The 13,164-nt window shown below is 40.8% G+C and overlaps 1 protein-coding gene across 1 annotated transcript in view; it reads left to right on the forward strand.

Moving 5' to 3' along the window:
• CMIP (c-Maf inducing protein) overlaps positions 1-13,164 on the forward strand; it is a 129,752-nt gene that overhangs the window by 72,636 nt on the left and 43,952 nt on the right. The window contains exon 3 of the mRNA XM_030282083.4: positions 4,942-4,992. Coding sequence (XP_030137943.1) covers positions 4,942-4,992 — 51 coding nt within the window. The remainder of the gene's footprint in view (positions 1-4,941; positions 4,993-13,164) is intronic.

The raw sequence follows: 13,164 nt of genomic DNA on the forward strand, positions 1-13,164 counted from the left end.
CCACAACCCAGCAGAGGTAGGGAATATTTTAAGGAGGAAAAGGGCATTTCTAGCAATTCCCAGCAACTCTGTCCATATCCCAGGTTAAGCCAGAAGAGTGGCAGGTTTCCCTTGCAGGTCTGCCCAAGTTAGAGGTGCAGCAGTGGGATTTGCATCAGCAATGTGAAGGTTTTGTACAGTTGTGTGGGCTTGGCTTCCTGCAGCCCTGGGACACTCCTCTGTTCTTGTGGCTGATAATAAATGGGGGCAGAGAAGCCAGAGTCCCAGTAATGAATATCAGCTAGAAAAAAAGCACTGCAAAACCCCTGTCCTGCTCACTAGAAAGCAAGCGAGGGATAGAGAGAATCACAGAACAAATTCATGAAGAATTAGAGCCAAAATCTGGGTCTTCAAATCCCATTTATTGCCACATCCATTCAGATGGCAGAATCCCCTAGAAGCATACGTGTGAAGGACGCTGTTGCAAGGAAAAACTTGGGAACAGTAGCTATGTGGACAAGCCTGTTCTTGTATTCTTCTGCATAACACCTATGCCAGTAGCAAGGGATGTTGTGCTGGTAATTTACTGCTAAAGGAATGGCAGAATTCTTCACCATAATTTTTGGAGTGCTCTGTTTCTTGCAGAGTTTCAGGTGTCCTGTTTCTCAGTAACACGCAGGTTCCTATTTAGTCTCCTCCTTGCCTGGGTACAAATTATTGCAGGGCTTGGAACACTGGCATGAAGCAAGTGTTCAGTTTCCTATTTTTGTGAGCAAAAAGAAAAACTTGCCTTTATATCGTTCACTGCTTTTTAATGATGAACTTGTATTCCTGCTCACTGACTAAGAAATGAAGTAGTTGGGATGCAGAGCAAGTACTTCCTTTTTCAGCAGAGGTATAAATTCACTCATGTTGACCAAAGCTTTGCATATGCAGGCATTTAATCTCTTGCAGTGTTTTTCTCCTGTGAGCTGTCTTTTTAAAGCAAGAGACTTTAATCCTATGAGTAAAGTTTGTACTACAGCTGATCCCAGGTGGACTTTCCTCTCTGATTGAACCTTTACACCCCAAAAATAAGAATATAAAATCCTTCAGAACACAGTTCCAGGATCAGTTAATCTTAAAAAAAATACTGCCAACAGTAAGTGTTCTTAAAGTAGATATTCTTCTTCCTCATTGGAATAATAAGTTTTAAGTGCTTTAATCTGCTTGCGCCTTTTAAGAGTTTTACTCCCACATTTTCCTGTTTTCTCAAGTATTTTTATACTATGTTGTGGTTATACAAAAACAGTGTGAGGTCTTGATTGTGCAGGAAGCTCATTTGGACTGTGTGTCACCCACTACCCTGTTAAAGCCACTGCATTTGAAAACAAAACTATTTGCAGAACTGGGGTCCACATGTACTGAACACACAAGGGGCTAAACTATTATTTTGCATATGTCTATATGTAAAATTGTATTGAAGTACAGTGAAGAATTATAGAATCTTCATTGTACTTCAGTCCTGACTCATTTACTATTTGTGACAACAGCAGGCAAAACATTTCAAGTTGAATTTTAAGTTGGAAAGGTAGCTGTCAAAAGAGTGGAGTAGAACTGGACTCACTGCAAGGGCAAGGCTGAAAGTGAAAAAAACTTTCCTTTTGTGGTCAGAATGCCTAAGGAAAGCCTGGTTTGAAGTATTTTCTGTCTTATTTTCTCCTTTTTATTGTACCCTAGAGCTGAACAAATATAGTAAACTATACTCTTAGCTGCAGTAAAAAAACTGTAGGTGTCAGTTCCCAGGAAGTGATAACTTCAGTGCAGAAAACCTGGGTTCTGTCCATGCACAGATCAGATAAAGTGTAAATGTCTGTGTGCAGCCCCATAAATCAATTGTGGTTCCCTCCACTGCTTTACACTTTGGTGTTCTTTGCTTAAACTTCAGAAATGTTACTCACAATAACCCGAATGCTGGAGTAAGTCAGTGCCTGCAGAGTTGGCTGGGCAGCTGAGTACCCACAAGAGCCTGGTGGCTTTTTTTTTTCATTCTGGCATGCTATGAGCTCACTGTTCCTTTGGTAAGAAAGAAATGCTCCCTGAAGTGCCTTCTCAGTGTAAGCCTGAAAATGGGGAGGAGGACCAAGGGATGCTGTGCAAGAGTGAGATCTTTGTTTTCCTTTTAAAAGATCCAGCGTTTCCTGCAGGGTGCTGTGCTTCTGCTGGGGTCAGGTGGCCGGAAGGGAGCAGGGGAGGATTAGTCCTGCAAAAGCTGGTGTGAGACAGCTGCCTCAGGATAGGGGTGGTTGGGGTAAAGCATTCAGGCTGTGCTGAATGTGAATTTCACTTAAAGACGCTGGTGAAATGGCCATTGGCCTTCCAAGCTTCTCTTACCACTGAGTCCTGACCGCTAGAACAAGTGTGGGATTCTCTAAAGGTTTGTTTTTCTATTTTCTGTGCACTTTGTCTTCTTTGTCTTGATTTTCCTGGGATGTGGTCTGGAGTAACAGCCTGAGCTCTTGAGTGTTCAGAGGGTTCAGACTCCTAACCTAGAGCCAGGTGCCAATTTGCTTGATCACTTCTCTACAATAATTAACTCTATGTGTAGACAGTGCTTGATCCCACACTTGGAACTTAGTCACTTTGCTAATTTTATTTCTAAAATGCTTTTTGCATAATGCTGCCATAGAGTTGTACAAGGCTTTCCTTTGCCAATTTTGGTTTTGTGTCTCGCAGCATTCTTCATTTCTTTTCTCACCCTGTATTTGCAGTCCACTTGTGCCTCCTGCTCTGCATGATGCTGTTCTCACTAATAGTTAGGGCTCTAGTCACTTCCAGAATCTATCTACACATAATATTCTCCAATTATTTACGGTGATCTTACTGTCTGTACTACAGACATCATTAAAGTAGGAGAATAATTAACAGATCTCAATTTAGGGCATCAGCATTTGGTCGTTCTTTCAGACCAGGGACTGAATCAGGTTGACATTTTGCCTCTTTGAGTGAAGTACTTCCTTCCTCTAGAATAGTTTTGGTTATATTGATTTAAATAACAATTATCTTAGTTTGTATAGTTCTATAAACTCAGTCTTCCTAATTTTTTTTAAGGATGTAGTGGATGTATACCTTGCAGTATTATTGGTGCAATTGCTTAGTATACATGAAGCCTACAAAAACCCTTCAGTTTTATTTATTCTTTAAAGGGCTTTGATGCTAGAATTTGAAAAGGAGGTTTTTTGTTCTCTTGCATGAACCAGTTGTCTCCTTAAAAAAAAAAAAAAAAAAAGGTTTAGTTTGAAATTAAATTTTTCAAATAAGTCTGTTGAGGTTTTAGAGCATTCTCTCTGGGCAAAGATAAGAAATATCTAAGTATATTTCCTTCCTGTCTTTTTAATTATTGTAAAAACGTTCTTCTGCTTTTTGGGGGCAAATTGTTTTTGATCTTTTCATTGTACTAAAATATCATATAAAGTATATTGAATTGAAATTTAATTCTATAACATACAGGTAAAAAGTCTGTCTACAGTTACAATGCTCACATATACATAAAATAAATGTGTAAATAACAAAAATAAATGTGTAAATAACAGAAAATCACTAAATAGTGCCTGACTGAAATATCTTCAAGATTTGAACTCTAAATGTTTTTTAAAATTTTTCATTGCATGCAAACAGAAGAAAATAGAAGAGGAAGTTTTTTTATTACATTTGTAGCAGTTTCATATTCTGATATGTCAGCATTCTTCTTGAATTTAAAGGTTTTTGATAAATTCTGTGGTCAGCCAAGATTATTTAGAATATATTTATTCCTGCTTTATTACCTTGACATCTACTGGAGGAGCAATTGATTCTTGTTAAGATATAAATAATATGTAATGCATATATAAAACGATATTACTCCATTTAATTCAGAGGAATCAGTCCAAATTTATGTCACTGAGCCATCGGTAGCTGACGTTGAGATTAAACACATTTTTGGTAACCATACAGCATTTTTACTTCTGGTATTCCTGCCATTATCAGAGAACTGAATGAGTGTTGGGAGATTAAATACATTCTGTAGTGTGGATTTTGAATACTTACCTGAAAAGGTGTTGGCGAGTGTAACTTGATAAGTGATGCTTTAATTTGCAAGAAGTATGTGCTTTTTGATTAGCAAAGGACCTCACATTTTTTTAACATGGATTTACAGGCTAACCTGTAATTTTCAGTGTTTTTGTAAAACATTTTGAAATGTGGGTAAAAATTGTCCATAGGCAGTGTTAAGGGGGAACTGGAAAAGCCAAAGGGCATCTCTGCCCACTCAAATATTTCAGACTTATGTCACCTTGTTAAGGCATGCATATTTACGTCATTCTGGATGCCTTTATATTTTTTGATACCAAGCCTTTTGACCTTTGGGAGTGTTGAACTATTCCTCCATTGGCTATGACCTGGCTTCACACTGGGAATTTCTGACAGCTGTGCTTAATATGGACAAAAATGGGTGATGGCTGGGAGTGATTATTGCAACATTTATGCTGTTGCTGCAAACAGTCTGTGCATGTATCTGCACGTCTGTGTGTGCTGTGCTTTTCACTGTTTTAATATCATTGAAAGAGCTAAGACATTATTTGAATTGCTTTGGGGCCAGCTGAGGAGCAGGACAAGAAAAGAAACCAGAGTATGGAAAAAACCCACCCCTCCTATTAAAATGTCAGCCCAGCTTCCTACTCTGCTTTCAGTGATTAATGGCAGAGGCAAATGCCCCATAGGCATTAAAGATCTGACCCACACCTGGCTGAATTTCAGTCTTTGGGCTGGACAGCATTTCACAGGGTTTCATATTTTGTAATAGTTTGGTTCAGTATTTTATAATGCAGCAAGGTCTTTGTATAACTGCTTTCTGTGAAAATAAACTGGTCATAATATAAAGTACCCGAGTGACCTGAAGGACTAGTAGAAACGAATAATTCTGTCTGTAACTTTTCTTTATTGCAGGCTGCAAACAGTTACCTGAGGGATCAGTGGTTCCATTCTTTGCAGTGGAAGGTAAGTTCTGTACTTCATCTTCTTCATTCTCTGCCTCCAAGAGTACTTTTTAGGGTTCCCTGTTTGTTCGTTGTCAAAGCCCTGATTGGATAAGGTATGTTCTTGCAGAAACCCTAAATCAGAATATGTCTGCAGTTTTAACGTGTCTGTGTCACGAATGAAGTGGACAAATTAACTTGTTACACACCCCAGCTTTAACAATATGTGACTGGCTTCAAAAAGTAGACAGGCAGTTAATTCAAATTTAAACAGAACAGAGATGGGATGGTTTTAGTTTAGTTATTTCACAGTTACTGTGAAGTGTAATATGCTATAGTGAGTACACCTCATCATATCCTCTGGGCTCTTGGGCTATTTTGAGGTTTTTTGTTTGGTTGGTTTTGATTTTTCTGAGAAGCTAGGGAGAAAAAGTGTCTTTTGGAGTTGTTTGTTGTATGTGTAACATCAATCAGTAACGCATCAGTCTATGTTTATATTTTAGGATGATTTGGAATTAAAGGCAGTTTCCATTTCAGAGACCTGAAGCCCTTTCTCATTTTCAGTGGGAACAATGGACTGATTGCCCTGAGTAGGGAAAGTGGATCACAGTGACAGCATTGTCTCTCCAAAGCAGCACATTCCTCATCAAAAACCGTAGCTGCTGACCTTTGGGTGAAATCTGTATGGATCTTTGATGCAGTTGGAAACAAGCTTTGGCCAGATGCTGAGTATAGTTGTCCTCCCTTGCCTTGCAGTGGGAAACACAAGCAGAAGCTTTTCAGCTCAGGACTTGTCTTCAGCAGGGTTTCAGTGAAGTCAGCCAAGTTGACTGTGCAGCTTATCAAGATTTCAGCCTGCTGACAGCAGCCACATGGAAAAATATACGGAAGTCCCTCCCACCAAACTGGTTTTGTTGTAGGTGTATTTAATAGTTGCAAAATAGTTGTGGGACAAAACTACAGTGTTGGTGTGCTTTGTGTAACCATCAGCATCTGGCAGAATGGTGTTCTGAGTAGCTCCAGGTTCTTATCAGCAAAAGCCAAGTGTTGAGATCTCCTTTCCCAGACCACTGGCATATTCCCCAGCCTGTTACCCTGATTGCCCAAATGAGAGTGGGACAGTAGTGCTGATAGCAGAAGGCTGGGTTGTGCTGCAGCACTTTATTTTGGCCTCTTGACAGTATCATTAACACAATACCCAGCCAGCCTTGATTTCTTTGCAACTCCTGAGGATAACAAAGCACTTAAAGCATGCAGAGGCATTATCTCAATGTGGCTGTTATTTTCTCTCCTGCTTTGGCAGGCAGGGATGATCAGAGAAAGCATGGATAGAAATTATGATGGAATTTCTTTTTCTACCTCACCCCCAGCCGGGATGGTTGTGGTACCAAAGTGCTGGTGGCTCATTCAAACTTTGTTCCTACAGTGAGGGGAGAATTCGGGTTGGAGGTGCAGCTGTGGAAAACATCAAGTAAGATGTGGTAAAGATGCAACATGGCCCTACCATTCAATCCACCAAATACATTCTTAAAAAAAAAAAAAGGAAAAGAAAGAAAGCAAGCCAGGCTAGACAGAGTGATCTGGCTTGCTTACATGCCTTTCAGTCATGGAGAAGGAGCTTTGCTCTGTGGGAGTTGTTTTTAAAGGAGCATTTCTTAAATTTTCCAGTGCTTCTGACCCGAGCCTCTCATTTTGGGAAACTCTGAGTAATTTAACTTGGTGCAAAGTAGAATTTATTTTTGCTTCCCTGCTTCCCTCCCCACCCCCATTAAATTTGTTTCTGAAAAACAAGTGAAACATTATCTTGATTTAATAGCCCTTCCCTTTACCAAGAATAGCAAATAGTGTTTTCCCATAAGAGCAGTGACAGGGTTTAGTCACTGCCCAGGTACTTGGCACTAAGAAACTCCTCTTTGCTAAAATTGAGGTAATTTAGTTTTTGTTTTTTGTTGCTTAATAGTTCAGAGGAAGAGCACCTGGTAACTTTCTGCTCTTTGGCAGGCTTTAGTGAGATCCCAGTGGGCTGAAGAACCAGGAGAAGCTGTCAGTGTAGAAGGGAAGTTGGGGAGTGTAGTTGTGCCTATCTTAGTGAAATTTATCACTTTACTGGCACTGTAGCCTATGACTTTAAGAGCCAGGTGCCGAGGTTCATCTCACTCCATAATTTGTATGGTTTGATGATTAAGCAGGTAGTGAGGGAACCCACAAAAAACAGGAAACCTTTTCTTCTGGAATGGGGCATTTACACAAAGCACCAGATGGCAGAGAGATTGCCACAGCTGTATTATAATTGGGTGGTAGTGCTGATGAATGATATATTTGTCCAGTGGTCTTACAAATAATAGGTCAAAACATTTGTGTGGGATGTAGAACACAGATACAAACTGGTGCAGGTAGCTGTAAGTGTTGTTCAGGGGAAAGCATTCAACAGAGATGATCTTGCTATTGTTTGTATTTGTGTGTTGGGAGCATTTAGGAAGCCCAGCTGAAGCCCTGTGTACTTGGCACTAGATTTAAGTTTGATTTTCTCCTGCCCTGCCCAAACAAGGCTGGAGGAATCCACTGTACAGACAGCAAACTGATATTCTGAGAATTTCCAGCAGTGAGGATCTACTTAGTTGCTTGTTTATGTGTTGCTCTTGTTGGGCTAAATGCACTTTGTGTGCATTTGTAGTGCTGAACACTGAGAGGTACCATCCTCTGTGGAAAACCTATATCCCTATTACACCACATGCTGAAAGTATTAATCATTAAAAGGTACACTTGACTAATTTAGTACCATGTTGCAGTTCAGTTGTACTTGGCACTAGATTTAAGTTTGATTTTCTCCTGCCCTGCCCAAACAAGGCTGGAGGAATCCACTGTACAGACAGCAAACTGATATTCTGAGAATTTCCAGCAGTGGGGATTGCCCCCTCTTAAATTAGAGTTACGGGAACAGATTTATATTCTGTCAGTGTCCTTTTGACCCTTTTTCCTGTGCTTAAAGCCTTGGGAGTCAGATGCTGCATGTACCCTGAGCTACATGGGAAATGGGAAGAAACAGTGAATAGCTGTGTCTCAAATATTTGGGGAAGCTCTTTGGATTCAGGCACATACTTTGGTTTTGTAGGAAGGTGCTAAGTTCTGTGAGAGATCTTTGATGTGGTGCAGTTTTAATGTTTAACATGCTGTGGGAATTCAATTTGCCAACCAGCACCCTGGAAATTATTTTTGTTCTAGAGACAAACAGGGAAATAAAAATCAAGAATAATTTCTTCCTGTGACCCAGAGAATAATAAAAGAGATTGTGGAGATTAACAGAAATAAAAGAGAACCAAACACGTAATTATCCATGTTTTAGATCCAGCTCCAAGGGGTTTTATGTGTCATCCAGCTAACTAGCTGTCGGGATGCTGACAGAGCTTTTTGGTTGTGTCTTTTTCCTTGAATATTCTGCTCATTGAAGTCAGCAGGGTGTAGGGACAGCGCAAGTGTTCCTTATGTAGTCATCTTCTCTTTGGGTTTTCCATTTCAAACCCTCCCACTAAGGGTTACTCATAATTCCTCATTTAATCTGGATATCAGTGAGTATCACAACTCCTAAAGGATTATTGGCCACCTCAGCCTGTTTTTAGAAATCCTGATTTCCTTCAGGTTGTAGCTAAGCCAAACTATCTTTGTCCAGGGAACAAACAGAGCATGTTAACAACTGTCCAGCTCCACAAGCAAAAACCAGTAATCTATTGTGTAAGGAAGGTTCCTCTCAACTGAGGAGGTTGGTTGAAACCATGATACATACATAATCTAAGGTATGTGGAAGCTGATAAGTCATAACAGTGTATCAATAAAGATAACAACGCTTCTGTGGCTATACAAAAGAGAATAACACATGCAGTTCATTGCCCTGGCTGGATCCAGGGCAGATACAATCGTAACCAACCACTTCTGTAGGGGATAGATACAGCTAAACTTGGCTTTGAGAGATACTGGGGCTAGTAATTCTGGGACACACACAGATAAATAAATACATACTCTTGGTATTTTCCCAGCCAGCATCCATCTACTTAGTTGCTTGTTTATGTGTTGCTCTTGTTGGGCTAAATGCACTTTGTGTGCATTTGTAGTGCTGAACACTGAGAGGTACCATCCTCTGTGGAAAACCTATAGCCCCATTACACCACATGCTGAAAGTATTAATCATTAAAAGGTACACTTGACTAATTTAGTACCATGTTGCAGTTCAGTTAGAAAGACATCAGTGAGGTTTTTTCCCCCTGGAGTACAGGTATAGATTTACATTTTTTAGTGGGAATTCACCTAAGTTCATGGAGGGCATTTTTTATGGTGCTTGATAGTAAGCCTTGAACACTGCCCTCATTGTGGAGTGAGTTGCTCATGTTTTCTGGTCAGCTGGGTGATGCAGCAGTCAAACATTTCAGTTGACAGCCTTTGGGGGAATGTCCTGAATTGACACAACACAGAAAAAACAGAGCCAGGTCTGCAGGAGAGCATGAAGCATGACTCAAACTGAGCTTTGTGTGCTTCTGACCTGGATCTTACAGAAAGGCTTGCCTGTACCTTGTCTTTCCCACTGATGCTTTTAACCAGTGCCCATGTGTCCCCTAATGAGTGCTGCTGCTTGGTTAGGGAGTTTACACATCTCTTAGCAGGGACAGTGCAAATGTGTTAATTGTAGGATTGTTTAGGTTGGAAGGGACCTTTGAACATCATCTGGTCCTCTCTCCACCCACGCCACGCTTGTCCTCACGCAGTGCAAGGTTTCCTTTGAGGTGGTAGGAGGTTGCTGAGAGCCTGTGAAGCCCCAAACCAGGCACATGAACCCAGCAGTGCTGGGCTGAGGGGAGCAGCCCCCTCCCCATCCTGCTCTGTGCTCGTGCAGCCCAGCATATGTGCACACCACTGACCTGCAGTCAGCAGTCACGTTACCTTTTGTTTTAAAATTCATTTCCAACCCAGACTCCATCTTTTGAATCCCTTGAAATAGGAAACTGGAACAATGTTGTCATTTGGGATTTGCAAACGTTTTGCATTGAATACTAAAACAAGCGATGTTGGCCTTCGTTCAAAAACTTTAATTTTGGATTAATACTTTCCTGGTTCTCATAGGGATTGTTCTATCTGTGTCTTCAGGAAACAGATACTTCCATGCACAAGCAGCCCTATTAATTGCAAAGGGATTGACTATCAAATAAAGTCATACTTGACTTGAATGATGATATGCTCTCTGGTCTTTACTGTGACCAGGCTATGAATTTCTTGTTAATTAGTATTTTTTAATGCAATAGCCATGGGTGAGTATCAGTTTTTGTGTCAAATGGTGAATGTTCAGAGTGAGTTACTGTTCTTTGAAATTTAAAACTGCAAAAAAATAAGTTAAGAGCAACTGTTCTTGAAAGTGTGGTAAAGCCTTCCTTGTGCAAAGCACCTTTACGGCTTTGTCACCATGGTAATGATTAAAAATAGTGCTGATACAGGAGTGAGGGTTATACAGAATTTAAATGATGACATTAAAGACATTTACAGCCTTAAATCTCAGTAAATCTTGCCTTAAAACTGTGAGATCTGGGAAGAAATCACACTGGATATAGTTAAAAGGGCCAGTGTGTTTAGTGACCGAATTTACGATCTGAGAGAGAAAGATTTGGTACCCTGTGACAATTCCATAGCCCCGTGCTCTACTGCATAGTGAAAATTCTATTTGAAGAGCTCAGCAGTTCTTTGGAGTGGTAGTTCTGGACTTCAGGCCTCTCCTTGGTGGTTACCCATCACACTAAACCATAACTCTCTTGGCTTTTTTTTTGCTTTCTTTAGCTGAAACACTGAGGCATTTCCACAGAACAGAGAAGTTTTCACAATAAATAATTATGATACAATAAGGCAAACAATGATGGCTATTTTTCTTTTCTTTTTCCTTTTGTGTCTAGGTGCAAGTCAATAATATAATGATGGGAACCAAAGATTTGGAATTACGTTTTGCCTTTCAAAGCCTCAGGTCTTTGGGAGCATTGTGGGCTTCGGTGACACACTAGTTTTGGACAAGCAGATTTATTGCTTGGGCAGATAAAAGGCAGCCCACAACTTTTTGGCTGGTAGTTGTACTCTTCCTCTGAAATACTTGGGTACTAGTTATGGGAGACCATAAACAGTTTTTAAGATATCCTGCCTTTCCTCTGCAGCATGGTGCTGTTCTAGGCCAGACTTTGTAGGGAACAGATGTGGGGTCCAAGGGGTGTGTAAATGGATCTATGTTGCCAAGAAGTGAGACTGGTACCAGTTGAGCTTTCTGGTGAACATAGTGAGACCATTTTTCATTTTTTGATGGCTCTTCTCATGGTGAAGTTGATGTTTGCTGTCGTGGTTTGTTCTTCTTTTCTATCTAAAGGTAAGATGAAATGCAGCTGTGTGTGCTTACTGTTCATCTGGTGATTGATAAGACCACCCTGTCTGTTATCTGAACAAGCTCACTCAAAATTCAGGAGCAACATGATGGAAATCTTTTCATACTTAACAGCCTCTTATTTCCGTAACATTTATTTTTTGTAGCTAAGCTGGAGGGGGAAATGTCTTTTTGTCTTCTTTTTTGCTTTCTTTTTGGCTTGAGATATCTTCATGAGCACATGAAGTCTGTTGCCTCTCTCATTTTCCAGCAAAAGTTTGACAGTCTCAGGCCATCTGTTATCAGAAGTCACTTGAAAATTCTTGGCCTTGTTTTCTGTTTCTGGGATCTCATTTTGCTAGAGGTAGCTGTGCTGCCACAGCAGAAAGGCACAGATCTCACTTGGGAGGTGGAAATGAATAGATGAAAAAGAGACAAGATGTTGACAGAAACTTTTTTCTTCTATTCATTTTATGAAATGCCAGTAATGTTTTAAGAACTGGAACAGGTGGAGTGGCTGTGGAGTTTTTTGTGGTTTTTTTTAAGCTTTCACTGCCTTTGCACTGGGAAAATACCTCACTCTTTGTGAGGGGCCACTGGAGCAGGTTCTTCCCAGAAGGTACATCTGCAGCAGTGGCAGCTGAGCACGGGCTGTGCTCTGTGTTGGCTTCACATGAATCACTTCAAATCTGAGAGCTGCATATCCATGCCAGCACAGCACTTTGTCCAACCCGAGGAGGCTCTCAGCAGCACTCTGGGGTGCCAGCCTGGATCTGAGCTGCTGCTCTGGGCTGCCCTGCCCTCACCAGCCATAGGCACACGTGCTTTGTGCACCCCTAGCTGCCTCCTGTAGTGCCAAAATGGCTTTTTCTAAGGAGGCAGAACTCAAGCCAATTAATGGCCTAGTGGTGAAATTTGAGTAGAAACTAGATAGTTATTTTCTATCTTGCTTTAGCTAAGTCAGGACCAGCTCTAAATTTTCCCCTCTAGACTTGGATGCTATCCTATTCAAACTAATATTAGGTTTGAAGATAGAGGGGTGTCAAAAACAGCTGAATAAACAGGTCAGCTTGTTATTGTGTGCTTAGGTCTCAGCTCTGAAGAGGAGCAGATACAATTGCTGGAATATGTTGTTTCTCAGGAATGCTGAGCTGCTGGCCAAGAGAGATCCTCGGGTTTTGTGCCGGTGAATTGCTCCTCTACATTATTCCAGGGCTGACCTTATGACTAATCCTTTGCAATTCAGGATTTTGAGGTCATGGTGACCAAGAATTTCACCAAATTGCAACTTCTCATCTATAGTTGTCATCATATAGAGCTGCACCAAAATTATTCTCTTGTTCAGGTTTCTGGCTGCAGAAAAACCTGGTTTTAGGAGATCTCTTGTGGAGACAGGACAAGACTGGTAGGCTTTCCCAGGAGTGTAATTATCCTCTTGGCATGATGCACTGGGTGTGAAAACCTAACTCTGGGAGATGTCACATGCTAAGTGCCTTGTTAAGCTGCTGCCATGGGGCCCAGTTCTGCATTCTGCATCTCATGAGAACTCTTGGTGTCAGAAGACCTCCATGACCCTGAAGGAGCAAAGGGGATCTAGGTGTTGTTTTAAATTTCTCTTTCATTTCTTGCACAGTTTTGTCCTTACATTATAGTATACATGATGTATTAGCGGATTATAAAACTGCTGCTAGTACCCAAAGAAAACTGTAAAACAGTATATTGCAAGTGTCACAGCCTATATCATCTGCCCTAGCTCTTGCTGTAAGCCTCATGTTCATCTAGTCTGTCACAGCTCCTTGTCTTTTTTTCCTAGAA

This window comes from Taeniopygia guttata, chromosome 11 (assembly GCF_048771995.1).
Source record: "Taeniopygia guttata chromosome 11, bTaeGut7.mat, whole genome shotgun sequence".
Classification (NCBI taxonomy): domain Eukaryota; kingdom Metazoa; phylum Chordata; class Aves; order Passeriformes; family Estrildidae; genus Taeniopygia; species Taeniopygia guttata.